A 26,766-nucleotide genomic window follows, 5' to 3' on the forward strand; every position below is an offset into this window, starting at 1 on the left:
AGACAATTTGCTACGCAGCGAATTCCATTTCTAACCAGGTCATGTAGCGACTAACGGCTAGCTAAATTAGCTGCAGAGAACAATGTCGGTTGTTTGTAGAAAAGAGACTCCTCTACTCCCTTTACCGAATAACAGTTGAGTGTTTGCAGCGTTTCACAGCAACTGGCTTTCGTCCCTGCGCTTTTACACCCGAATGAAGTCTGATAGTGAAACTAAGGGCTGTTGTTTCGTTTCTAATTCGCTAAATTTGGTGTACAGGGACATTCAGGGCAGCACACCTACTTATCACTGCAGTTGATAAGTCTTTGCATAAATGAACCACCTACATTACGCTGATTTTGCAGTATGAGCACCAGAAATAACAGTGGCGGTCAGGTTAACTCTTTAAGCCTGAACACAGCAACAAACCAACGTGGGAAAATGCCGACACTGAGTAGATTTTGTATTTAACAATTGGTTTAAGTTAATATGTAATTGAACAATCTTGGTTAATGTCCATTGGATAGAAGGTTGACAACAGCACATTTAATGAAGTGCTCCCTAACATCCCTTAAGTTTTGCTACATCTAAATGCTGTGTTGATTATTTGCGGTCAGACTCAGACAACAGTAGTAAGGACATTTTAAAAGAGCAGTGATCTTTTAATTTGTACAATAACATATAATTATGTAAACAATCATGCTTTTATACACAATGAGCAATATCAAAGTCAGCAAAAGTTATTGATGTTATTGGCCTGTGGCTCTGAAATCAATCCTAATGTCATGAAGGTTTATTCAGTTTTGTTGAAACTGCTTGCAGTGCCGTTGAATTACTCGAAAAAGCTCTAAGTATTCAACAGTGGTTGAATCACCACCCCAATAGTTTAAATAAAAGTGGAACATTACAGCTTTTATGATAGATGGATATGATATAATGTGGGGCTGTTGTATTAGACTACATTAGTTTTATGTAGGTGGCCCTAATTAATTGACAGTAGGGCATTTGTGTGTGTATTAGAGCCGTAAATTCTTGAATGAACCTTTCAATATGGAATTAATGGCCACCACTGCCATCTCTTGCAGTAAACAACTTTTGTAGTTGAGTTAGACTGTTAATGTTTGTTTTAGTGTTGCTTATTTTTGGTTCATAATCTAATGTGTATGCTTTGGTATATTTACCTTTCTTATTTACCCAGGTGCAAAGAGAGACAAGTGGAATGGTGTGTCCTGAAAATTAGGCTTTGGCAACCACCTACTTATTGGTTGTAAAGGTACCCTTTTTTCTATTTAGCCCTCATCCAACTTGCCCAGTAGCCAATGTTCCTTTAAGCTTGTGACCTAACAGATTATATCTTACGTATTTTGACAGCCTTGTTACCTGTTGATGTCAGTATGGACCCAATGGAAAATGACAGCATCCCTGATGATAATTCAGGTAAAGCAGATCCCTTATTCTGTGAGTTCCTTGTTATAAAAGAAGAATATGACATTTTGGTTTTGGTTTGTTAATCTTGATTGTTTCTGTCTCTCTATAGAGGAACAGCAGAACCATCCAGAAGGGGCAGAGTCTAGCGCTAGGCCGTCCCTGTCTCAAGTGAAGAAGTCTTGGGGCTTCAGGCGGACAACCATTGCTCGACGGGAGTTCTTGGAAGAGGTCAGAGACCTGGCCCACAGTCCTCCACTTGTCCGCAGAGGCAGAACTCGTCGGAGCAACCAGACGCCCCACGCCACTGCAGAAACCCGTGCCACCCAGAGAGCTTCTCGTGGAACTAGGACTGTTATAGATGATCTGGAGTGGTCTGCCCCATCCTCGCCTGTATCAGAGGAGAGCAAGCCCACTTCAGAACCTTCTGCAGGAACAAGCATTGACCCCAGCTTATGGCAAGATTTTGGCTCTGCCTTCCACACTGCTTTCTCCCTGCTTGGCGGGGATGAGGGCTTGTCACTGGATATGTCGGACACACTGGCTGTCCCTGACATTTTGGAAGCCACCGATACCACTGAGGACCCTCCTCCTCCACAGGCTATAGATGAAACTGACATGCCTGATTATGTAGAATCTGTTGATGACATGGAAATATCTCAGCCTGTTGCTCCTGAGGATGTTACAGGAGAGGAAATCGATGATGTGGTGTTGATCTCTAGTCAAGAAGAGGACAGTGATGAAATGACTCTGCTGCAGATTAAGGAACAGCTGGCATCTAAAGGCAGGCAGGGAGACACAAGAGGTAGAGGGGGGAAAGGTGGAAGAGGAAAGGCCAGAGGAAGGGGGAGAGGCAGAGGAAGAGGTCGGGGAAGAGGTAGAGGAAGGGGCAGGGGGAGGGGCAGGGCAGCAGAGCTTCAGTCAAGCATTGTGGACGATGACAACAGCGATGATGATGTGGTGCTTGTTAATCCAACTGAACAGGAGCTACAAGAGGAGGAAAAGGGGAAAGATGCAGACAGCCCTGCTGAAATAGAGATATCACCTCCTCACTCTGATATAAGTCTGAGTCCTGCTCAGCAATCAAGCTCAGACTGCATCATCATAGACTCTGAATTAGACCAGATTACTGATGTAGCTCCTGGCCAGTATGATGATGCACCAGAGGCGCAGGAGGAGAAAAAGGACGATATGAATGTAAGAGAGTATTCAAGCATACCAGACACAGAGGGCTATGACACTAATGCTCTGTGCTGCATCTGTCAACAGAAACGCAATAAAAGGTACACACTCATTTCTGGTAACAAGATCTCTTGGGCTTTGGGTGTTTGTTCACCTCAACCATCTGTCAGTTTCACTTCCTGATAACTGTTGTCTGTTCACTGCTCCTAGGTTCATGATCTGCTGTGACAGTTGCCAGGAGTGGTTCCATGGCAACTGTGTTGGTATCAACGAGACTGAAGGGCATAAGATGGAGAAGAGAGGGCAGAAGTACATTTGCGCCGCTTGCACTGCAAAGAAGCAACTCCAACCTGCACCTCACCCTCAGCCAGAGCCTGAGCTTAGCTTTCTTGAATGCTTGACCCTAAGTCCTCCTGGTGAAAAAGAGGAGGGACATGTGCAGCAGCCAGTCCTCAAGGTTAGAATTACGTTTGGATTGCCAGTGATCACCACATGACTCTGACTTTAGTCACAACGAAATGTAAATAGCTTTTCGACTTGATTACAGCAGCAGTCATTCCTGTGTGACAGCAAATATGTTAGGGCTGTACTGAATAGTTCATAGCTGTGAAGCTTTGTTCATAATGTTCATTCAACTTTCAAATTCTAATCAACATTCAAATGCTGGCAGCTTTTCTTTTTGTGCGTGGCTATACATTGTATTTAAACCTGGTATTTCTGCAGTTTCAGATATATATTAGGTTACATTAATATTATATTAGATTCCAGTGGTGGCTGTTTAGGATGCTCTTGATCCATTTTCAATAACTCCAGAATGTTGTGAAATCCAAAAGTCAAAATTTATTTAAAAAAAACAGATGTAATCATCTCCAAAATTCCCAACACATTTTTATCTAATATAATATTCTTCAGTCCATTTATGTTGGCATTTAGCCTTTCAAAAACAGAGTTTTCACTGGGTTCACTTGCTGCTTGCAAAGGGAGCTGGGATCCTGTATTGATGGAATGGTCTATCAGCAATCTTACAAGCACCATAAAGTACATTTCTTTTGACAAAACTGGCCATTCATGGTCATTTAAGAAGTGGATTTTAACATTTTTAGGGTGATGCTATCATAAACTATGATGACAGATATTTGAAGCTTCATTTGAAGAACTGAGTAGAAGTTCTAAATGTTAAAAAATTACATTTGGTATAACCCTAAAACAATTGCTATGTCACCACAGTATTACATTTGTATCATTTCTCATGGACTGATTTGCATGATGAAAGTCTAAGATGAAACTCTGGTTTCAGGAGTCTGTAGTGGTGGTGGAGGAGAAAGAGGATGAAGAGGCCCCTGTGATGAAGCCAGAGCCTGAACCCGAGGCCAAGATGGAGACAGACAGCTCTCTTCCTCTATGCATTGGGCCTGGTTGCTCCAGACAAGCCCTGCCGGACTCTGTTTACTGTGGCCCTGAGTGCATCCTTCAGCATGCTGCCTTCACTATGCAGACTCTGTCTGTCCCTAAGGTGCCCAAGGCCAGAGGACGGCCACAAAGAAAAGCTGCTGCTGCTAGACCTGCTGCAAAAGTAAGTAATATCAACAAAAAGGCTGAGAAATTTGAGATAGACTTTTAATGGCAAAGTTTTGGTATTAATCAACCTGGACACTATTTTCCCATGTTTCTGTGTCTAGTGTGTAGGGACAACAATTTATGTCTACTAAAAGTGTTGGGCTGCAACTAACAATTATTTTCATTGTAAATTTGTTGATTATTTTTTCAGTTAATGAATTAGTTGTTTGATCTATAAAATGTCTTGTGAAAATGTCAATCGCTTTTGATGCAGCCCAAAGTGACGTCCTCAAAAGTCTTGTTTGCCCACAACATAAAGATATTCAATTTACTGTCATAGAGGAGTAAAGACACCAGAAAACATTCACATTTGAGAAATTGTGAATGAGACGAATTTTAAACTATATCAAAATAGTTGGTGATTTATTTAATAATTGATTAATAATCAATTAATCATTGCAGCTCTAATTTAATCCTTATGGGCACTGTCATAGTACATGCTCGTTTTGCCACTGTCAGGCTCATTGTTCTTCTAAGTGTCTGACAACATTATAAAAAGAATTGTTACAGAGAGAGACATTTTTTCCAAAGAGTAAGATCCTTTTTATTTACCCAGAAACAGTTGTTTTATTGCTCTCACCAAACCCATCAAACTTCAGTGACAGAAACAGTAATTTTATCAGTGTGCTGTCTTCTTTCAAACTGGACACTAACAAAATAAATCTCACTAAAACCGTGTTGGTTCATCTTCCCTTTGTTCTAACAATCACTAATTGTGGTTTGTTTGAAATAAGCCCTTAATTCATCATGTTAGATGTGAAAATATTGTCAGAGGAGTGAGACGGAGGGCTGTCATTGGAGAATCAATGGGAAAAACAGCATGAATAGCCCAAATATTTTTAGTCTACCTCAGTGAGTTAAGGGTTTATTTCAACCAAACAATCAGAGTTGGTGATTGTTGGAACAGTCAAAAGACAAACCAAAATGTTTTGCTTAGTTTTACTTTGTTTCTGTTGTGTATGAATGAAGCTGACAATGATAAAGTAACTGTTTCTGTAAATAGAATTTGGTGGGTTTGGAGATGACAATAAAACAGCTGTTTCTGGCTAAACAACACATATCTTACTCTTTAAATAAAGGTCTGTCTCTGTAGGGATCATTTCCATAATGTTGTCAGACACTTAGAATAACAACCTGAGCTAGTGGCAATACAAACACTTTTGGTGGACGTATTTTGGCAATGTGAAATATTCCCCATAAGGATTACACTACAGCCTCTTTTGCCAGCTGCTGGTTGCAGCGTTCTTTCTTAGTACTGGACTAAATTCAGAAATCATTGTCCCTATCAGTCAATTAGCAACAACATGGAAAAGTAGGTTCTAGGTTGAAAAATACAAAAGTTACACTTAAAAGTGCATAAGTAATATATTTTTCTACATTTGCACCAAGTGTCTGGTTTTAATGTAAAATAACAATCTGGCAATGTACAAATCTGCTGTATACTATGAAGTATCTTTATTTTTGACAAACATTTTCAGGGTCAGAGGTCGGCTAGGATGTCTAAGAGATTAGCAGGAAAAGCTGAGGGGGGAGGTGAAGAGGAGGAGGAGGAGAAGAAGGAAGATGGTGGAGGGCAGAAGGAGGCTGCATCTCCCTCAGCCTGCGACCCCAGTCTCACAGAAGCTCAGGCCACTTCCATACCAGCGTCTAACTTTTACACAGCGTGTATGTATCATTCGCTACTCCTACACATTCAGATCATACAGCAGTTTACACAACATGCACAAAATGCCTTTTTTGGCGTTTCGGATTTTCATTCCTCTTTGATTCATGGTACTTCGTAACAAAATCATACACAAGCACGCACACACTTTGAGGCATACACATTCAATTTCTTCCTGGGATGACTGATAAGTAGCAGGGGTCAGCAGTGGGTAAGTATTTTCATTTTTATAGAATTTGTTCGTTCTAAATGCCCAAATGTGCTGAAATGGTCTCAACAAGTCAGGAATCCAGTACTTGGCTAATCGCATATGTTTAAACCAGTCTCATACCTGGAAACGCCCAACTGCAACACACAACTGACTACATCACTACCCCACCTACGCAAATGTTTGTCGGGTGGTGAGTGCTTTACTACATTTGGTATCAGTGTGTTGAGAAACACTACTCCGATATTCCATTTGTCTGATTTTGCAGAGAACTCTTGGAAACTCAACAGATTCTCACTGAGGAAACTATAGCACATATGTTCTGCAAAACATGACAATCAGTCACTGACTGACAAACATGAGTTGGAAGAAGCTTTAGTTGGTAAAAAAGGAGGCTTAACACAAACGCCTCTGTTATTCGGCAGACATGCTTTGTACTGTGAAATAAGCTTCCCGACTTAGACAGTATTAAGAATATTTTACAGTCAAGGTTTAGGGTGTGTTTCTTACAATAACCCACAGTGCACATAAAGCATACCACATGTTTTCACATGTTCAGCTCAAAGCCAACAGGAAGAAGCCCACATATAAACACCACTGCTCATCATTTGAAATATTAAAGCACATCATTCTATTTCTTCATCATATTTTCTAAAATGTATTTTTAACAACTTTTAAAAATCAGAGACATAGAGGTTTGAAGTATTTAACTCAAATCCCAGATCTGTAAACATTTAAAGAGATGATGTCAAACTGCTGTTGAAAAATTCATTCATCATTTTAGATTATACTTTGGTTGAGGGTCTGTTTACATAATCCAACTGAATACTTAATTGTAATACTAAAGTATTTGGAGAGAAAAGATTTGTTCACTAGGATCTGCACACTCCATTTTCTTACACACACTGTGATCTGCACACTTTGGTTACAGACGACATACTAAATGCCTGATGGAGAGCTATATTTGTATTTATTACAATGGAGTGCACATATCCTTGTGAAGCTGTTCTTTTCTCTGTAATTAGGAAATTAATTGTTGGGGAAACAATTTTCTCATGATGAATCAAACAAGTTCTTAAACCTCAAATCGAGCACAGCCCAAATACAATTGTTGATTGACTTTGGCCTTAGTGTGTCTAAACAGTGTATAGAAAGTATGATTCCTGCCATACAGCTTCTGTAATAGACATTCATACCAGCTAGAGCACTCAGCATTTCTTTCACCAGATCAAACCTTTCACTACTCCTCAGTACTACTGAATTATTATTATTATTATTATTATTATTATTATTATTATTATTATTATTATTAATATTATTATTATTTTAAGTTTGCTAAATTATGTAGATGTGTCTGTTGGCAGAGCATATCAACTGTTCAAACCTTATGGTTTTCTTAGTGTTTTGTCTTTTCAAACAACAATGCTAGTGGTCAAGCACCAGCGGTGTCTTTCCTACTGACAGCACAATCATTAGTAGTCTTTCGCCTCTATCAGATAATGTATCTTTCTTTTTGGCAGTTGCATAAAACTTTTATTAAGTTCACTGAACTAATTACTGCACAAAATACACTTCATAACATACATACATAAAAACATTTTACAACTTTCCTTGTCCTTGTGTCATGCTCAGCAACTTTCCACGCATCTCAGGGAAAACTTTTACATCAAGTCTTGATGCTGCAACTCATAGTTCCTTATAGTGCCTTATCCTTCAAAACTCAACACACAGAGACACACTCTTTGACCAGTTGTTGCACAAACACACCAGTATTAGCTTACATAGGGTTCAGAATGAATAGGGACTGGACAGGACTGATACGGAGGAGAAGGAGGAGGACAAGCAGGTGACTTCATGCTGCTGCAGAGACGCAGACGGGACTGGAGGATTCATCAGTGCAGTTACTAGAATGATGTTACACATGGAGTTCATGGAACAGCGAATGGGAGATTTGTTGGCACATTTCCATGAAGATGATTTTGATGTTTCAGCAGGCCACCGACAGAAAAATGCTCCTTCCTTCTGAATCTCTGTGAAAAGACTTCACTCTACTGGAAATGAAGGAAGCTTACACTTCACCACACATGCATACAGACTATAGGGATGAAGAACAGGCATATCTTTAGTTACTTAATATAATAATGTTTCGATAACCCTACTTGGATCATATTAAGTCACAGACACTCATATTCACATATGCATCCACATTTCTCTATATGTTTATATGAACACAGACTGCAGCAAACAATATCTCTGCTCTCCAAAGCAATACATTTCTGTGGTTTCCTTTGAGCACTGATCCAGAGTCAGCTTTTTTTACTTCCTTTTCCCAACCTTTACAACTATTCTGGAGTTTAACAGCAAACTCACTTTACATTCACAAATACACCTGCTGAGCAAAAATTTATAATATGAAGCTATAGACAGCAGATAGTTCTGCTTTGTTTTTCTTTGTTATAGTTTGTTGATTATCAGCAGACACAGATGCCAGTAAGCAATGGGATAATATTTGTTCCTAGAACCAGAATTATCAGTATGATGTAACACAGATTTCTGAATTTCTAGTAAGTTTTAGGTTTAAAAGGCATTAACAGCAGTAGTCACATTTCTTAATCTCTCATTTTATGCCCGGGCCTCAGTGCCATCTCTACCTGTGCAAGACCATGACCTCACTAAGCTGCTTCAGCACTTATGTGTGGTTCCACACAGACAGTGTTGCTGTGCTTTTACTGTCAGCCCTATCTTTTTTTGTGAGTTTGCCTTTGATAAGTTACATCAATAATAGAAAGTCTTATTTCATTTCATGATAAATTGAATTTATATTTAGACAAAAGAAATAGTTAAGTATGTACTCAATTGCAAAAAATAAGGGCTTTTAATTTGAAACTGATTATATTGGTAGTGTTGACTGAAAAAAAAAATCCAAACGCTGTAAAATATGCAAGTGACCTGTAGATTTGTCTCACCTACCTGTTAAAAAACATTGGTAATGTATTGAATGGCACCGTAAAGAAAATCAAGAAGTTCAGCAATCCACATGGGCTGCTCAAGTGGGCAGTATGGCCCGGGCATTAATCTGTAAGTTTAAAACCTAAACATATGAAACAGCCGTGTTTACAAAACTCCTTGTATTGCGGAAGACTCTTAAAAGTAGGTAGAAGTCGAAGTTTACTGCCAAGAGCTAAATTATGAAGGCTCCCTGCCGCCGCATAAAAAAAGAAAACAAAAGTGTTTTAAATGCTGTATATCTCATACTTTGTGAAGTTGGTCCGTTATTCATAACTGAACCATATTCATTCTTGTCAAGTCACACAAAGGTCACACTGATTAACTTTAATTAGCTGACAGTTATGAATTATGCTCCTTGAACGTCAGTGAAAAAGCTTGCAGGGTACATTGCCCTTGAAATCTTTCTGCTGCTACACCAATACAGTGTAGGTGAATTAAATTTGTATGTGGTATTTGGCATTCAAAAAAACTTTTTTTCAATGTCCTGGTTATTGTAGATAATCCACAAACCTCACTTAAATTGTTTTCTTCGGAACTTCTTTCTAACAAATGATTTGTTCCAATGAAATCAATGATTTAGTGATGTGATTCACCATTTCTGTTTTGGGGTGGTGGCAGAAGTTTCAGAGATCAAAACATAGGCACATAAAAACAGCTTTGGGCTTTGGCTAGATATCAGTAGACAAAATCAGAATTTTCTTTTTCTTTCTTTCTTTCTTTTTTTTAAATGACATTTGGGTAAACTGACCCTTTAAACTCAGACACTTTTACAACTTTCATGAGTGAGAGGAAAAGTGTGCCCCCAGCCATTTCAGTCGGACTACAGTTTTGTTGATCAAAATATCAAGATGTTCATAATGATATATACTGACAACAAAAGGAAATTAAACAAATGAAAGCACATACTACTTTTAAAATAACCCCATGTATAACAGTCCAGTAGTCCCTCACCTGTTGCAGCCACCTCTGTTGTTGCCGCCTCTTCAGGCCGATGAGCCTCTGAATGTGCAGCTGTGAGGTGCTGCCACATTTTCTGAAGAAGGTCCTGGCTGAGCTTCGAAGTGTCAGCTGGCCTTTTCAGGCAGAGGTCACATCTCCAGCTGTGGGCCAGCTGTGGTGTTGCAGGGAATCTCACAGGTTCACAGTGGGGTTGAGGTCAGGAGATGATGATGCAGGCTGAGACAACATCTGCTAACCAGCAGTCCTCAGAGAAGGTGTGGCCTGATGAACAGAGGTGTTACCCTGATGAACGATGGTGTCACAGCACGTGATGATTTGCTGCACAGTTTCATCTTTGCATCACATGACATCATGGAACTCAGGAAACTTGAGTGTTGCCCTTATTAGAATTTACATTATGGTATTTTGAAGATGACATGACTGGACATTTCTCCTGCTAGACCTCAAAGTCCTCCCAGTAATCATTAGTGTGAATTAAAATGGCACCTTATTGCTGGTCAGAGCTTCAGATGTTTTCTGTCAAAAACAACCAATAGATACACTTTCCAAAAAAAGTTTCTGTTCCATCAGTGTATCTATAGTATGAAACAGTAATTCCACATCACGTCAGATAACACATTTCCTTAAATTTAAAATGACTTTTGTACCATGCCAAGACATAAACTGACACAATCTAAGAAAGAAGCTTCAGAATAAGAAGATGGTCTTTATGTGATAAACAGTCATGGGTTTTGATCAGCACATTGGTTTTTCATGGTTCATTACATAATCTACACTGCAGATAGCTTCAGTATTTGCTCAAACACTTTGTTGCAGGAAGTAAACAACTGAGTATAGTAAAGTTGTCATGATACCAGGATGTTAAACTTTGACACAGTACTAGTATACGCTGCCTTTTTCAATACCACGGCAAAAAAGGAAAGAAAGTCCTAGGCACACAAAATAGGATATTTTTTAATTTCATTAACAACCTGCACACGGCGCTAGTACAGAAAGTCAGTGAAGACTGTTTTTGCTGAGGGAAGCACACAAGTGAAAAATTAAAAACAGAACTGAACTGAGGTCTTGAATGTGCACATAGGTTTTTTTTTTTTCCTAGTCATGGTACTTTCAGTACTAATGCATGTATAATTAACAGCCTCATTTGTGTATTCAGGTGTTCCTGTATGTGTCAGAATACACCCTTAATCCTAAATCACACACTAAAGTGCTCAGTCTCTGAAATGACATAAACACATATCAGTCACTGGTTTGATTTTTGCTACACGTTCCAAGGAAATTTAACATACTCTCAAAAAATTCCTGATACAAGTGTCATTTTGGTGAAACACTTAGGAGTGATTTTTTCATTATTTTTTTTAGCGTGTTTCTAAATAATGCCACTTGCCTTTTATGAAAGCAAACAGAATTACCTCATTCCACTGGCAGGTACAAAATGTTAAGATAATCTGAAACCAAAACTGGAGGAAATAAAAGTACATTTTCATCTTAATGCTTTTAAGTAAATGCTTCATGTAGCATTGAGAAGTTGTGAAATAGTGAGGCAAAATTTAGTGACTTATGTAACTCACATTTGTTTGGAGTATAAATAGAGCAAGTGAGCATGTATGGAGACCATCAGTACCTGAAGGTGTCACACATACATACATTTGCAACATGTTTGTAATAAGAATTTGCAATTAAATTTATTTTTAAAATCAGAGACTATGAGAAAGACTGAAGACATACTACAGAAGACCCAGACCAAACACACAAAATCAGTGACACAATTAGCTATTGTCTTAGTGTTGTTATAGAGCAACTTCTTAAAGTGTCGCCTAGCTGTTTTTGGGCTTTGTTTTTGGCATTTTTGTGGCTTTATACCAGATAGTGGAAAGATAACAGAAAATGAGGTTGAGGGATGCAACAATGGTCCCTTTCTGTAGCTGGACCAGATATACTGTGCTTCATGGTGTGACCCTTGACCCCTAACTCACAGGGGCACTCTTTTGCTGAACATTTGTCATTGAGTACACACTGCACTTGTAAGACACAAGAAACAGTGGGAGATGCGGGCTCGGGGGCTTACAGTACATTTTTTCACTTCTGCCAACAAAATTTTCAAAACTTCCCTAACAGTTCTGTCATTTCAAAATGCTCTGCTCCATCTTACTCACTTCACAAGGAGAAAAGCAACACAATATATTTACATAGCTGATTACTGATTACAAGAATAAGGGTGCTTAAGAAAGACTTTGGTAGTTTTCTTTTTTTGCCATGTGTTTCCCAAATAAAATGGTATGAATCAGCAGACAACACTCAACCAAAGACTACTGACATTCAACTTATTTACTGCAGGACTGGAATAGATGCTTTTGTTAAGAACTACCTCTTTCTGCTTCATTGTCTTCCCCCTTTGTCTGTAGGTGAAATCTCATTGGTTGTTGCTGAAACATGAGTCTTGATCTGCATCATTCAGCAGAAGCACACAATGAAACCCAACTCATTTAAAGTCACTGCTAATGAGTTTGTTGCTAAAGTCACAAGTTTCAGTTTCACTGTCATGTCCGTTGAATTGATAATTTCCCAAACAACAGATTCCCTGATTATAGACACCCACAAGTAGCAGTTATGGTTTTCATATAAGCAGAACTCCCTTAGCGCATGCAGATTATTACACAAGTGTGATGGCAAGATGACGACTTGTATCCGGCAAAACTGTTAAGACTGAGAACAGCTCTCACTGGCCCCTTTTCCTTCATATAAGCTCTGCCTCTTGAACTGTTTCAGTTTAAGATCCTTAGATCCTTGGTACTATCTGGTGAACCAGCCTGCATTTCCACAAGTTTTGAGTGGAACCATTATAATCAAGAACGTCATCAACAGAAGGCACGTCACAATGCACAATAACCTGTAGAATATGACACACCCACTTTTGTTCCCAAGGAAAACCTGCTTGTTTATGGTCCCAGCTGGGAACCAACTTGTCAAGTTCTGAACCAGTTTGTTTTTGGTGGAAATGTTCAGAAAGGTTCAAAATTAGGTGCTTGAACTGGAACGGTGTAAGTTTCATGATGGTGGAACAGGGTCCACTGAGGGATGTTTATTTTCGTCAGACCAATCTCATAGAGCAGTGATTCCCTTCATTTCAGCATGTCATTCATTTCTGTGAAGAAAACCAAATGAAAGTGTTATTTTTAAAGTATAGATTATCCTAAAACCTAAACCTTAAAAACCCTCACAGGATTAGGGCACAGTAATGACCTGAACACAAACTATATTCACAGAGCCTTCACTGTCTGCTAAACAGCCTCGTCCTGCATGAGAAAGTTACACAATTGAGGAAATACAACAATGGTTAAAGCTGTATTTGGAAAAGGAGGTTGTGTTTCAACAGTGGCATTCTCAGTGGAGAGCTAAGTCCAAACTCCAGTGAGCATATCCAAGTAAATTGAGAAGGTAGCACATCTGAAGTCATAAGGTCCAGGAGGACAAAATGATAATGAGACGTTTCAGTGCCACCTTTTCAATTTTTTGGAATATGAACAATAGGCAAGCGTTAAAGAGAAGAAAACACTGAATTCAAAGAAAAATAGCCTGTTAACAGATACAGTACATTATATATAAAAGGTTCATACAAATATCACTCACCTTTGATGCAGTATTCACAAGAAATTAACAAGAAATAATCTGTTCAAAATGAATCCAAATCCCTTATTTTACACAAACGTCCTACAATTATTGCGTTCACTATTTGTGTTAATTCTAGTTGTTCAGTACTTTTATTGTTATGCATTGAATATAATATAATTCATAAAATATGTCACTTAGTCATGGATCGTCAGCTTACTAAATGATGATAAAAAAGGGGTCCCTTAAGGAAGAAGGTTAGGAATCACTACCAAACACACATCACCAGCTGAGCACAATGCTGGCTTTGTTCACACGTCTTCCAACTGACTAATATGCTCATTTGATGCTCTAATGGCTCGGTGAGAAATCCTGTCAGGGTCCACTGCGATAACATCTGCCCATACACAAGATGTGTCACAGATTTTATTCTTAAGTTATTTCTTTCTTACTGTAAATTACATTTCTTCCAAGACTGTACAGTTAAACTGTTCAGCCTGAGGGCAGTGTGACGACATGAGGCAATGTAACAGGCCTGGAAAAGGCGTGTGATTTCTGTTGATTTGTTTGGTCTTCACAGCCTGTCTTGGATATTAGTGCACATGTACTAGCATGTGTAGTGTTTGGTTGTAGAGAAGTGAGCTGAGTAAGAATTTGAGGTGCTGCTAAGAAATGCCTGAATCTCTTCTTTCGTTTTCTCCTGGATTTCCATGGTAGCTTTTTGTTGCCTCTTTTAAACCTCATTACTCCTGTTTCACCATCACATGCTCTTGAGGCTTGAATTTCCTTGGCAGGTTTCCAGTGGTATAATAATCTGAATACTTTGGCATTTAAGTGTAAAACACGAGCACCCTCTACTGGTCAAATGAATAATGTGCAACCAAACAGAAAACACTACTGACATGCCTGATATTTCCCAGTTTTTGAGGGCTCATGCCTCTTCTGTAGTTTTGATATTTGTCCCCTCTCCTAACACTGATGTAAGATAGTGCAGATTATTTAACAGGTGATAAGTTTCTGTAAGTTTTCTCCAGCATTCTCATTTTCAAAGTGCAAATCCCACACATAATTTAATGATAAAATGGCCGTGAGCGCAACATTGCACCAAGAATTTGACATGTTTTCTGAAGTACTGTGTGCTTATAGAGAGCAACCCACTCAGTGTCACCTTCCAATGATAAACTGCATGAATTCATATAGCACATAGTCTCTCTCTCAAAACCTCATGTGACTGTTTCTCAAAACATCAATCTAGTGTATACCAACTACTCAGCCTGACACGTAAGAGTTAGAGCTAGTTTAGTGTGATGGAGCTCTATTATCATTTACCCTTAACTGTCAAGGTAAAGTCCCTTGTAAACCTTGGGAAATGTTTTATTTTGGGACTCACAATCTCATAAAAAAAACTAATCATAGCTTCCTTTTTGAGTGTTTATGAAGTGTTGACCCTATTGTCTTTCATTGATGTTTGTCCTTCAGAGGGCCCTCTAGTGAATTTTTTATATTCTGCATGTAAACACAGTCACAGGAAGGGAAGAAGGATGGAGAAATGAACACAAATCAAAACTGAAGAATCTGTCTCATTTTATTAAAAGAGGAGATTCCCACGTATGTTCCCACAGATACGTTATTTAAAAGTTTACAGTGAATTTTTTTGGTGATGTGAAAATAAATAAATAAAGTTGTTAAAGGAAAAGTTTGACATTTTGAGAAAGGCGCTTGTTTGCCTTCTTGGTGGGAGTTAGTTGAGAAGACTGATATCATTCCCATGTTTGTCTGTTAAGTACCTTTTACATTGGACAAAACACCCAGTAACATCTGGCTTTGTCTGAAGTGGGAAAGGGTACAATCACTCACGGGTCAAATGACTCCACTGTAGTCACAGGTATTTATCAGCTCCAGCAGCCTGGTACTCGCACTTTTTTGGCAGAGGCAATGAAGGCTTGTGGCCTTGGTTGGTAACTGCTGTGACTTTTTTGCTTCTTTTTCATACACGTGTTGCATGACATGACTTGGTTTGACATCTGAGAGCACAAACAGCAGGAAAAACTAAACATCAAACCACAGAAATTTAGTGAGAAGCTATAAAAGTACTGAGAGCTGAAACAGAGACTTTTTAAACCCTCATCTCTCAGCTCTCCTGCACACACAGGAGCTCAGTCTCAGCTTTCCAGTGCATAAGGAAAAAAAAACAACAGCAAATCGGTCTACTGGCAATGGGAAAAGAGTCAGTCCCCTATTTTTAGCGTGTTTACTCGTGTTAAAAAAACTGCATATATGTGCTATTTTTGTGTAAAAACTGCATTAAATGCTAGGTCAATAGACAACAACCGACTAGCTTAGTACTCAGTACTTCAGGAAGTCACTGCTCGAGCAAGAAGTAGCTCTGTACCTAACGAGCTTCATGTTTACTGTATAAATGTGAGCGTTTTCTTTCCATCTAACTCTTGGCAAAAATTCTACTAAATGTCCAAGAAACATTGATTCAAAGTCAGTCCAACTTTTCTTGGATAACCATGTCCTGAATGACTGAGGATTTTCACAGACAGCAGAGAAGTGTATTTCCAAAAAGACTGTTGGTTTAAAAACAAGCAGCAGAGGTTGAAATCACATAGTGGTCTTATGTTGGCGTCTGTGGCACGTGATTTAGGTATTATGGATAAGAGCTTTGGTTCTGGAAGGAGGATGTTGCATTTTGTGAACACTGAACTATCTAATCTATAAGATATATTGTGTAGATCATTTTTAGATTGTATTTTTAGCTTGGATATTGGAGTACTTCTAAAGTGGGAGACATCACTCTGTAGGTTGTTCCACCACTTCTGTCCAGACTGATATCTCCACAACTATTGGATGGATCACTGCAAGATGTTGTACAGCCATTCGTGATTCTCAGATGAAGGATTCTACTGACTGTGCTGATCTTCTTTTCCTGTAGTGCAGCCTTAAGGTTGACATTTTTGTTTTTTAGTGAAATGTCTCAACTAATGGTTGGATTGCCATAAACTTTGGTTCACACATTCATGTTCCCCTCAAGATGACTTGTGATAATTTGGGGTATACCTCAACTTTTCATATAGTGTCATCATCAGGTCATTTTTTTTTTGTTCATGATCAAATACCTGCAAAGTGGACATTCCCATCAGCCTCAGCTGTACCTTGTGATTACGCCCACTAAACCCATCCCTCACAGAACAGCTAGCATTTCCCCATTGAAGGCAAAAGATGTTTATGCTTTACTTTGGATTAATCAGGTTTTGAATGACACAATTAAAGGCATGATTTTTGTCAGCACATTTAAAATCAATGACTCCTGAAGATTTGACCTAATTTGGGAAAGTAATAGAAATGACTGAGAACTAATGAAGATCAGTGCTGATCCAGCTCTGCTTCACATGCAAAACTTTCAGGGTTAAAACCATTTGGATTTAAATCTTCAGCTTCAGCACCTGTACTGATTAAAAATGCATAAAGACATTCTCAGCATAGTTCGCACACTGTAGCCAGTGTATTTTTAGGGGAATATCATATGGTATGTTCACACATGCAACTGATCACAACTGAGTTCAGTTCAATTCAGAATGATTTATTCACACATCAGAATATGAATAAACAATCCATAACTACAAACACAAAAATTAAGACTTGTGAAGAAGACACCCCAAATAAGCTACCTAAAGCTTTTGGGAGCCAGATACCAAAACCCAATTTAACCAATTTAAGCAAAGTTAAAGATATTTCTTTTATTTTCAAAAATGAAAAGATCTCCCTCTGCTTCCGTTTAACTGGCTAACATACTACTCACTGTAACTTTGGCGGGGAAAATGTAAACAAAGACTTGCGTCACTTGATTTCAAGATGAATTTGACCCAGTGGCAGCCATTAAGACTAACAATGTAGAACCAGCCAGCCTTCTCACAGATGGTCTTGTTTGCTTATGATACAGAGGCATCAGCATCAGTATCAATTAAAAGCTCTCTGTAGTATCTTAAACTGAACAAACCTGCAATGTTTTTAAAACCAAAGACAGAATTTAAGAAGGGGGAAATGAATTACAGACAGTGAAATATCACAACCAATACTACTTGCAGATAGTTTTGTAAGTTTTTGAAGTAAGAAGTTCTTTCATTATGATCTATATCCAAGGAAAACATTGTCTTTTTTGTATTCATATTTATCCATATTAACTAATTTTGTAGCTGGTAAAAGTTAAGCTGTTATAACTATTTAATCTGTCACTGATAATGCAAATTGTACATCATAATTTATCAGTTGATTATATTTTGTATTAATAATCTGACACTGCAAAGTAACTACAGCTGTCAAAATAAATGCAGTCGTGTAAAACATACAATATTTGACTCCAAAGTGTTACATAAAATGGAAATAATTAAGTAAAACACCACCATAAATTGTGGTATACAGTAGACTTCCCACCACTGAATTATAGTAATGCTGTTTTGCTCAATGCAGTTTTAAGACCTTAATGTTCTCACTGGATGTGTTCATCTTGTGGATCAAGAAAAAAACAGTAACGTGTATAGAAAATAAAGTTTTAATCCGGAGAGATTAATTCTAAGTGTATTAAGGTTAGTAAGAGAAGGTTTTGATTAGATCCATGGATGAGAAGTGTTGTCAATAATCATAGGTGTATAAGAAGATAGGAGATAGAACAGGACCCCCGCAGTCTTAGACGCTGATGGTGATGGAATAAAGCCAGCAGGCGGTTAATGGAAACTCTCAGTTGACTCTCTTGGAACATCCTGGAGGTGATGATGGTGATGGGGAGTGGTGGGTTGCACAGTAGTAGGTCTGAGATACAGAATGGCTACGATATTAAAAGGACAGTCAAAGGACTGATTGGCTCCGAGGAGGATGACTGTCTAGATGTGGTGATGTCAGAATTGGGAAATGCAGGGACTTTGACAAAATATTGGAGTGAGAAGATATGCAGAACTTCAACCACAGAGGAATAAAGGCTAAATGTAAAACAAAAGATCTTATTGAATTTTCACTGAAACTTCATCATGGATATCCTTAATAAAGAAATTACATGTCAGCTTTTCTGACTTGTTGGGGTGATCTAAATATTAATTAAAATGTGATTTTCTTGATTGTACAATTATGTACTGTGGTTTTACAGATATATTCTGAACAATTTTAAGTTCCAGTGTGTACGATTTGTGGGGATTTTTTGGCAGAATATGACAAATAGAATATAATATTCATTAGTATTTTTTTTTATTTTTTGAGTGTATAATCACCTGAAAGTGTGAATGATCACGTTTTTGTATGTTTACCTTAGAACGAGTTCTTTATATTTACAAAGGGTGCGGGTCCTCTTACAAAGAGTCCACCATGTTGCACTGCCATGTTTCTACAGTAGCCCAGAACAGACAACGCAAACTCTGCGTCAAGATAAGGCCTTTTGTATTTTGCACAAGTTTTGCGGCCGCTGTTGATTTTACTACGTTTCAAAGGCGAGAGTGAGACGAGGTGTTGCAATAGTTAGCTCACCGCTAGACGCCACTAAATCCTTCACACTAGTCCTTTAAAGAGGTGTGCTGAGATGTTCCTTCATTGACCAATGACATCGTCAAAAAGAGGGCATCATACCTCGAAACACACCTACCCACTGAGACAAGTGCTCTTTTTTCTCTCTCTTTCACAACCACACACACACACACACACACACACACACCACACAGGTAGCACAATCATACACGAATAAAGATCCTTCATTCTTTATCTCTTGCAGACAGTGACTCACAAACTATCCTTCTTTCTTTCCTTCATTCATTTGCTCATTATCCCTGCCAGGTGTGAGCCTAGAGGGAATCATGCAATTGCTTCTGTGTGTGTGTGTGTGTGTGTGTGTGTGTGTGTGTGTGTGAGAGAGAGAGAGAGAGAGAGAGAGAGAGAGATGAATGGACCTCAAGCTTGTTCGCAACCAATTTCGAATACTAGCTGTACACTACTGTACATTCATACCTGTATGCTGAAGGACGTTTGTGATTCAGTTTTTCTTTTTAAACCTTGAAAAGGTTTTTTTTATGCCTCAACACCACATGCATGATGTTTTCATGTTGTCTCTCTCTCTCTCTTTCTCTTTTTTTTTTTTTTTACCTTTATTTAACCAGGACGTTCCGTTTAGATTTTTTTTTTACAAGAGAGACCTGGCCAAGGTAGCAGCCAATCACAACACATCAAAATGCAACAAATACAACATATTAAACAAAATAATCCACAATAAATCAACAGCTGTTCAATCACAGTGACTTCTCTAGAAAAACAAGCATGTGTCTCCAGCACCACATTCTTTATGATGCCCTGAAATTCACCAATGGATATAGGTGTATCTAATTCTAAATCTTTTGTATACTGTTCCATTCCCATGGTGCATAGTAGGAAAATGCAGTTTTCCCTCGATCAGTTAAAACCTGCAGTACATTAAAAAGCAACCATTCTGGTGGACACTGTATCTCAAGAATGCACATACGGAATTCACACACACACACACACACACACACACACACACACACACACACACACACACACACACACACACAATATGTTCACTTGGACTCAAAGATGACCTGATTAGATTTTGATGTTGACGGTCAAAGTTGCAGTGAGCTCACTAAACACATTTTTCGCCGTCACTCAAGAATTATATATTACAGAATTACACACAAATGATGATAGTTTACATCCAAAAGGTCAACTTCAATGTGACATCTCAATGTTCAGCTCTCTACTAGTCCTCTGTGCTTCTCTGTAAAAAATAGTCTCGAATTGAAGCCAGCATGTTTCTCACTGGAAACATACAGCACATGTCAATGTAGTGATGACTTCCGTTTTGAAAAAAAAAAAAAAAAAAAAAAAAAAAAATACACTTAATACCTTTTCTGAAAAAGTTACAGGTCAATATGTGGTAAGTTCCATATTACATTCCTTCTTTACTGCATATATTATATGAGTGTGGACAGACATGAAGGTGAACTGTGACTTGACTGGTTGGTGGAGACATAAGGTTGTGAGGCAGTAATTATATTTTTCGACGGCTTTGATTTATACAACCAATGACAGATGACTTCTCATTCTTCTTAACCGGCTGCTACGGGCTGCAAACTTCTTCAGTTTGAAATCTTGTCTGAGCTACAGACTAGGTATAAGGGGGCCATGTTAATGTTAGTCGAACTTTACAAATCTTAAGTAAGTCAGAATTACAAGTAGTTGTTCTGAATCCCAAATCATGCCTTGTTTGTCCTGAAAATTAACCATTATAGTAACTAATAATATAAACAACATGAATCCATGAGAATATTCTGAATGAATCCCTTATGTAGGCTATAATTCCTGATTTAACATTAAAAATGTCCAGTTCGTTTTTGTAAAATATGTAAGGGTATTAATTGTGTGTTTTCACTTGTGTATTCACTGATTTGATAAATAACAGATTGTTGTTGTAATTGGACCTGTTTTAAACCAGATGATGGAAAGTGCAGCAACAACTGAGGAATTTGTGATACAGATATCTAAAATATGTGTTTGTAAACTCAACAGCTTAATCACAATCTTAGCTGCTGAAAAGCTATTTAAAAAGACTGTAACACACCTGTCACCTGTGCGTAATAATGCCAACTGACATGACACGCTCACCCATAACTCCCCTCCTGAATTTTGTCCATTCTCATCTGGGCGCCGTTGCAATGCTTGATTATGATGCATTATGCATTATGAAAACACTTGTTTTAAATTATCTTTGTAATTTTCTGATATTTTCCTTGGTGCTCTGAAAATAACAGGATAACTCCATGTCTCTGCTACTTACAAATAGTGGTATGTAGAAGCTAGCTGGTAGTTTTAAATAAGCTGTTGATGTAGGAAAGCTTGTTTTTACTATTTCAAGTACAGGAAGTTAATGATTCATCTTTTTGGCTTTGGTTTACCTCCTCACACCTACATATGTCTTGTTTTCTGAAGTTTTACACTTAACATTTTGGCACTGCCTCAGTATTCAGTATATGACCAAGCAGGAAAATGTTGTTACATCCTCCCAGTGAAGATGATGGAGATCCCCGGTGGAGATCAGGAGTAACTGTGTGTGTGCTTTCCCAAACCACACATTTATGTTGTTCTCATTGTTCCATACGGGGACGGTCTGTCAAATGCCTTTCCTCCCACCTTTAGTTTCCTTATGAGGATTCTTAGGGACTTCAAAAGACATCTAAAAGAAATAATGGTATTTACAATTGAGGAAGATTAAAAGATTTGTCTGATGTAAATGTTTTCTGTTAATGCAATATTGAATCATAGAATGTCTCAAAATATTCATATTTGTTATGTAAAAAACAGAATTCGAATATGTCATGATGTTCACACATTCAAACATCTTTAATCTAACTGACCAACCTTAATAAAGTGTTACAAGGACAGTAAACATTATGAAAATATCATAATAATATAATTATAATATATAATAATATAATGTGTAAACAAACTGAATAAAGGCTCTTGGGCACATTTACTCAATTTTATAAATTATACAGAGGTAGTCACTGTCTCATTTAGTAAAGAATAGGAAGACAAACCAGCATTAATATTTACGTTAAAAAGTCATGTTGTAACATTGCAAATCCATTACAAACGAACTACTGTTCTATAAATCAGAAAAAATATAAAAAAAATTTGACAAGACAAAGGACAGTTTCTATTCTGTTCAGGCACTGTGCCTTGTTGGCTCAATCTGTAATTTTCTCACTATATCAAGTTTAATCACATTTATATTTGAGGATGGAAAATCAGCATTTTTTTTTTATTCATTCATTTAACTGATCTTAATACAAGGGCAACATTACTCCACTGTTAACAAACATATCTGATATAAACAGACATTTAACAGCAATAGAATACATGAGCCACTTGTATTTAGTTGTCATCTAGTGTTATGTGTTAGTCCCTGTTGCTTTTGAGTGGGGAGAAGCAGATATTTGCATTCATTTGTGGATAGTGGATTTGATCAATAAGAAACTGTGATTACTCATTTATTTTTATTAACTTACCACTGATTCACATATCTTGTGATATGTCACAGGTAATGATTATATTTCCTCATATTCACAAAATGCCCTGGTGTTCTTTTTTCAAACAGCTAAAAAGGACAATAAACAGGTGGAGGCTGGTATTGAGGATGTAACTCCTTCAAAACAATCTCCCGAGGACACTGCTACAGATGCTGCTCCCTCTTCACAGCCTGCAGCTGAGCCAGCCCTGCCACAGAGGCACACTCAAGCAAAAACAAAGGAGCCAATCAACAGTGGTCTGTCTAAGCGGCAACCTGCGGAATCAAATCCCTGTGTACCACCCAACCCAGCAAAATCTAGTCTGTCACCACCCAAACAATCCTCATCCACCTCAGCTCCCAGACAACATGAAACGGGGGCCCTTATGGTCACTAACCCAGCAAAATCTAGCCCGTCTCGAGCCACGCAGTCCCCATCCACCTCAGGTCCTAGGCATCATGAAACAGGAGCCCTTATGGTCACTAAGACCACATACGTCATACCAAAGAAGCAGTCTGTACCCAAGCCTCCGTCCAGCCACGTGTCAGCCTCACCATCAAGCCAGAAGCCCTCTGCAGGCCCAACACTGCTAAATGAAACCAGAAATCTTCCGGTGCCTCCTGCACCCAGTGCTCCCTCCTCCAGACCCTCTCAGCCCAACAACCAGGTCAGACAGAGCATCCAGCGCTCCCTCACCAGCATTCTGTTCAAAAGGTGAGAACCGTCTAAAGCCTCAGTATGGGATTTCTTCTGATAATGCAAAGTATTGTCATGTACACAGTTTATACTCTTGATGCATCTGTTTTAGAAATTGAAAATGAGCCCTATGAAAAGTTAAAGTGAGGGGGGGTAAAATCATCGCTATTTATTTCAGTGCTAGGTATTTATTATTTCACTGTGTCTTCATTGACCAGATGTACCTCTAATCCAACTGCATTTATAGAGCATATTTAAAAACATTAAAAAATTTGGAAGTGGCATGATCCACATGTTATAAATAAACTATGTATCCCGTGTATCCTCCACATAAGCAAGGCTGTTTTCATCACATTATACTTTATATTTACATCATTGAATGAAAGTGTAAAAAATGTATCTCAATCTATTACATCAGTGATCCACAACAAATTTGTTGACTAATTCCCTTTTCATTTTTCAAGGGTTTGTGATTGTGAGGATTTGGAGATGTCTGAGAGTGAAGTTGCAAAGCTTGTCGCAAGCATTGAGATGGAGATGTTTGACATATTTCGCAACACAGACAGCAAATACATGAACAAGTACAGAACTATAATGTTCAACCTGAAGGACCCAAGAAACAAGGTTTGTTCAAAGTCGTTAAAACCCATTTCTGTTTTGTGATCCTTGTTATTACCATACATTTGAATACTGTACAACTCTCAGTATTGTCAAAATTTGTATAGTGAGGTTTGTAGGAGCACGTCATAGTTATTTGTTTTTAGCAAACTGACAGTCCAGTTGTGGTTTCTTTTTAGGGCTTGTTGTATCGGGTTGTACGTGGAGAGATCAGTCCCTTCAGATTGGTCAGGATGAGCCAAAAGGATATGCAGGCTATTAAGGCATCTGAGCCAAGTGCAAAAGAAACAACAGAGGTAAAGTGTAATAAATACTTAACACAACAACAAAGACAAAAACAGATATTATGCTTAAACTTGTTATCAGGCCTCATAAACAGTGTCAGGAGTAATTATTAATATTGTTTGAATGTATGCAGGTTAAGGATGCAGCTGCTAAAGCAACAAGTTTGCTGCAGAAGCCTGAGGCAGTGAAGGTCGACTTGCCCATCTTGAATCCTCCTAGACCTGACAGAAGAATGGTGTGTATTTGCCTCGCATGCATTCAGTTGGGGTCATTTAAAATTTTTTATGGTCATTATACTGACTGTCAGGCTCTGTATAAACATTTACAATGACCAGCCATGGGTGTTAAGATATCTTTGTGGGTTTAGTCTTATTGTTTTGTGTGTTTGTGTCCGTGTATTTTGCTTCCTAGGAACAGAAAATCAGTCTTTCTGCTCCTGCTCCTGCTCCTGCTCCTGCTCCCGCTCCTGCTCCTGCTCCCAAGACCAAGACGAGCCAGCCTAGCCTGAGCAGTGCTGTACCAGATATTCTTGCTTGTATGCTTAAGGATACAACATCAGAACACAAAGCTCACCTCTTTGACCTGAAATGCAAGATATGCACAGGTGAATTAAAAGAAAAGGTTTTGCAATAGCTGTGCAGTAACTGGTATATATTCTTATCCTATGACCAACTGTTGCTACTTTTAGTTTTTCAAAGTAGATCTTATTCCTTCCCATAGGACAAATACCAGCTGGGGACCAGGAGGAACCCGCAAAGAAAAAACCCAAAGTTTCCGAAACAAGAGATAAATATGAACCCTCCTGGAAAAAGTCTGCGGGAGATGACTCACCTCTGCGGGCACCGCCTGACTCACCTGACATGGATTCTCCAACATCATGCCTGGATCCTTCATCCCGCCTTATTATTGACTCTCCAGTACTCACTATAGTAGAATCCCCTGCTTCCCCCATAATGGATTCTCCAGCTTCCCCTACTTTAGAGTCTCCTGCTTCTCCTATAATGGAGTCCCCTGCCTCCCCAACTCCAGACACTCCTAAACCTGCCACCACAAAGAGAGCATATACACCAGTTGTGATTCCAGCAGTGTCCACAGTAACCATCACAAGACGTGACCCCCGCACTGCAGCAAGCAGGTTCTCTGCTTCATCTAGTGGCACCTCTGGTCCGAGTAAAACAACCCATAACCAATCAACCCCCTATGCTCCTCTTAAAGAGACTAGATTGGCCTCACCCTCAGCACCAGCCATCTCACTGCCACAGACGTTACCTAAATCTATCTTAATGAAACCGTCTTCCACTGCAGATGCCAGACTCTATGGCACATCCTCAAGGTATTGCATAAAATAGAACAGGATTATTTTATTCTGTTTTAGGTAGTACACATTTGAGCCAAATCAGTGTGGAAATATCATTGTGCTGTTATGGTTTGTGTCTCAGGACCGTGATATCTGAATCTCCTGCTGATGGTGAGACTGCTGAGTTCTTGGCTAAGCAAGACATAGTGTGGAAAGGCTTCCTAAACATGCTCACTGTAGCGAAGTTTGTCACCAAAGGATATCTGGTCTCAGGATCTGCAGAAAGCCTTAAAGCGGTATAGCACATGCACAATAATAACTTTTCAAACTTGACAAAGCTGCACCAAAATGATGTGTCATTGTTATTAGTTGAATTTACAAAAATATGAACAGTTTTTTTCTTGTGTGTAGGATCTACCTGATACAATACAAATTGGAGGACGAATCATGCCTCAAACCGTTTGGGACTATGTTGCAAAACTGAAGACCTCTGTTACAAAAGTAAGTGTAGATTTAATATTTATTTCTGTGTTTTGTACGATAATGTCGAACATCTATCAATATTTTACATCTTATTTTGTTTGTTTTTTGCTTATTAGGAGTTATGTGTGATCCGGTTTCACCCTGCAACAGAGGAGGAAGAGGTGGCCTATGTCTCCCTCTTCTCCTATTTCAGCAGCAGAGGTCGTTTTGGTGTCGTTGCCAGTTGCAGCCGATCTATCAAGGATTTATACCTTGTTCCGCTCAGTGCAAAGGAATCAATCCCATCCATACTACAACCCCTTGAAGGACCAGGTGTGATAATGCTTCACATTTCACTTAGTCTTATATAATGAATGTTTACATTATTGTGTTTTGGCGAGCACCTGTATTAATAACCCCAAGGCTCAACAGGTAGCAGTATCTTACTAAATCAATTACCATTCACCTATTTTAATAACTTTAATAACTATCTATTAAAAAATTAGTTGACAAATCGTATACCCATTAAAACGCCATCGCTCACTTCCATCTCTTTTAATAAAGTAACCCAGTTCTTTCTCTGAACTCTCAAAAATTGTTTAAAATAAATCTAAATATTTAATGTGCACTTTGTGCTTCCAAACAAGTTATTATATTAAAATTAAGATTATCATGTCATTAAAGAAAATCA

At 38.5% G+C, this 26,766-nt stretch overlaps 1 protein-coding gene across 1 annotated transcript in view; it reads left to right on the forward strand.

Annotated features, from left to right (window-relative positions):
- The window catches only part of LOC146324991 (uncharacterized), a 34,579-nt gene that overhangs the window by 180 nt on the left and 7,633 nt on the right, over window positions 1–26,766 (forward strand). The window contains exons 2-16 of the mRNA XM_084720697.1: window positions 1,178–1,252; window positions 1,351–1,416; window positions 1,517–2,687; window positions 2,797–3,043; window positions 3,884–4,159; window positions 5,682–5,868; window positions 22,807–23,431; window positions 23,878–24,037; window positions 24,211–24,327; window positions 24,450–24,551; window positions 24,728–24,920; window positions 25,037–25,649; window positions 25,756–25,909; window positions 26,025–26,114; window positions 26,213–26,408. Of these exons, the coding sequence (XP_084576823.1) occupies window positions 1,374–1,416; window positions 1,517–2,687; window positions 2,797–3,043; window positions 3,884–4,159; window positions 5,682–5,868; window positions 22,807–23,431; window positions 23,878–24,037; window positions 24,211–24,327; window positions 24,450–24,551; window positions 24,728–24,920; window positions 25,037–25,649; window positions 25,756–25,909; window positions 26,025–26,114; window positions 26,213–26,408 (4,174 nt within the window). The 5' untranslated portion in view covers window positions 1,178–1,252; window positions 1,351–1,373. The remainder of the gene's footprint in view (window positions 1–1,177; window positions 1,253–1,350; window positions 1,417–1,516; window positions 2,688–2,796; window positions 3,044–3,883; window positions 4,160–5,681; window positions 5,869–22,806; window positions 23,432–23,877; window positions 24,038–24,210; window positions 24,328–24,449; window positions 24,552–24,727; window positions 24,921–25,036; window positions 25,650–25,755; window positions 25,910–26,024; window positions 26,115–26,212; window positions 26,409–26,766) is intronic.

Source organism: Lutjanus erythropterus, chromosome 6 (genome assembly GCF_056507025.1).
Source record: "Lutjanus erythropterus isolate fLutEry1 chromosome 6, fLutEry1.hap2, whole genome shotgun sequence".
In the NCBI taxonomy this organism is placed as follows: Eukaryota; Metazoa; Chordata; class Actinopteri; order Lutjaniformes; family Lutjanidae; genus Lutjanus; species Lutjanus erythropterus.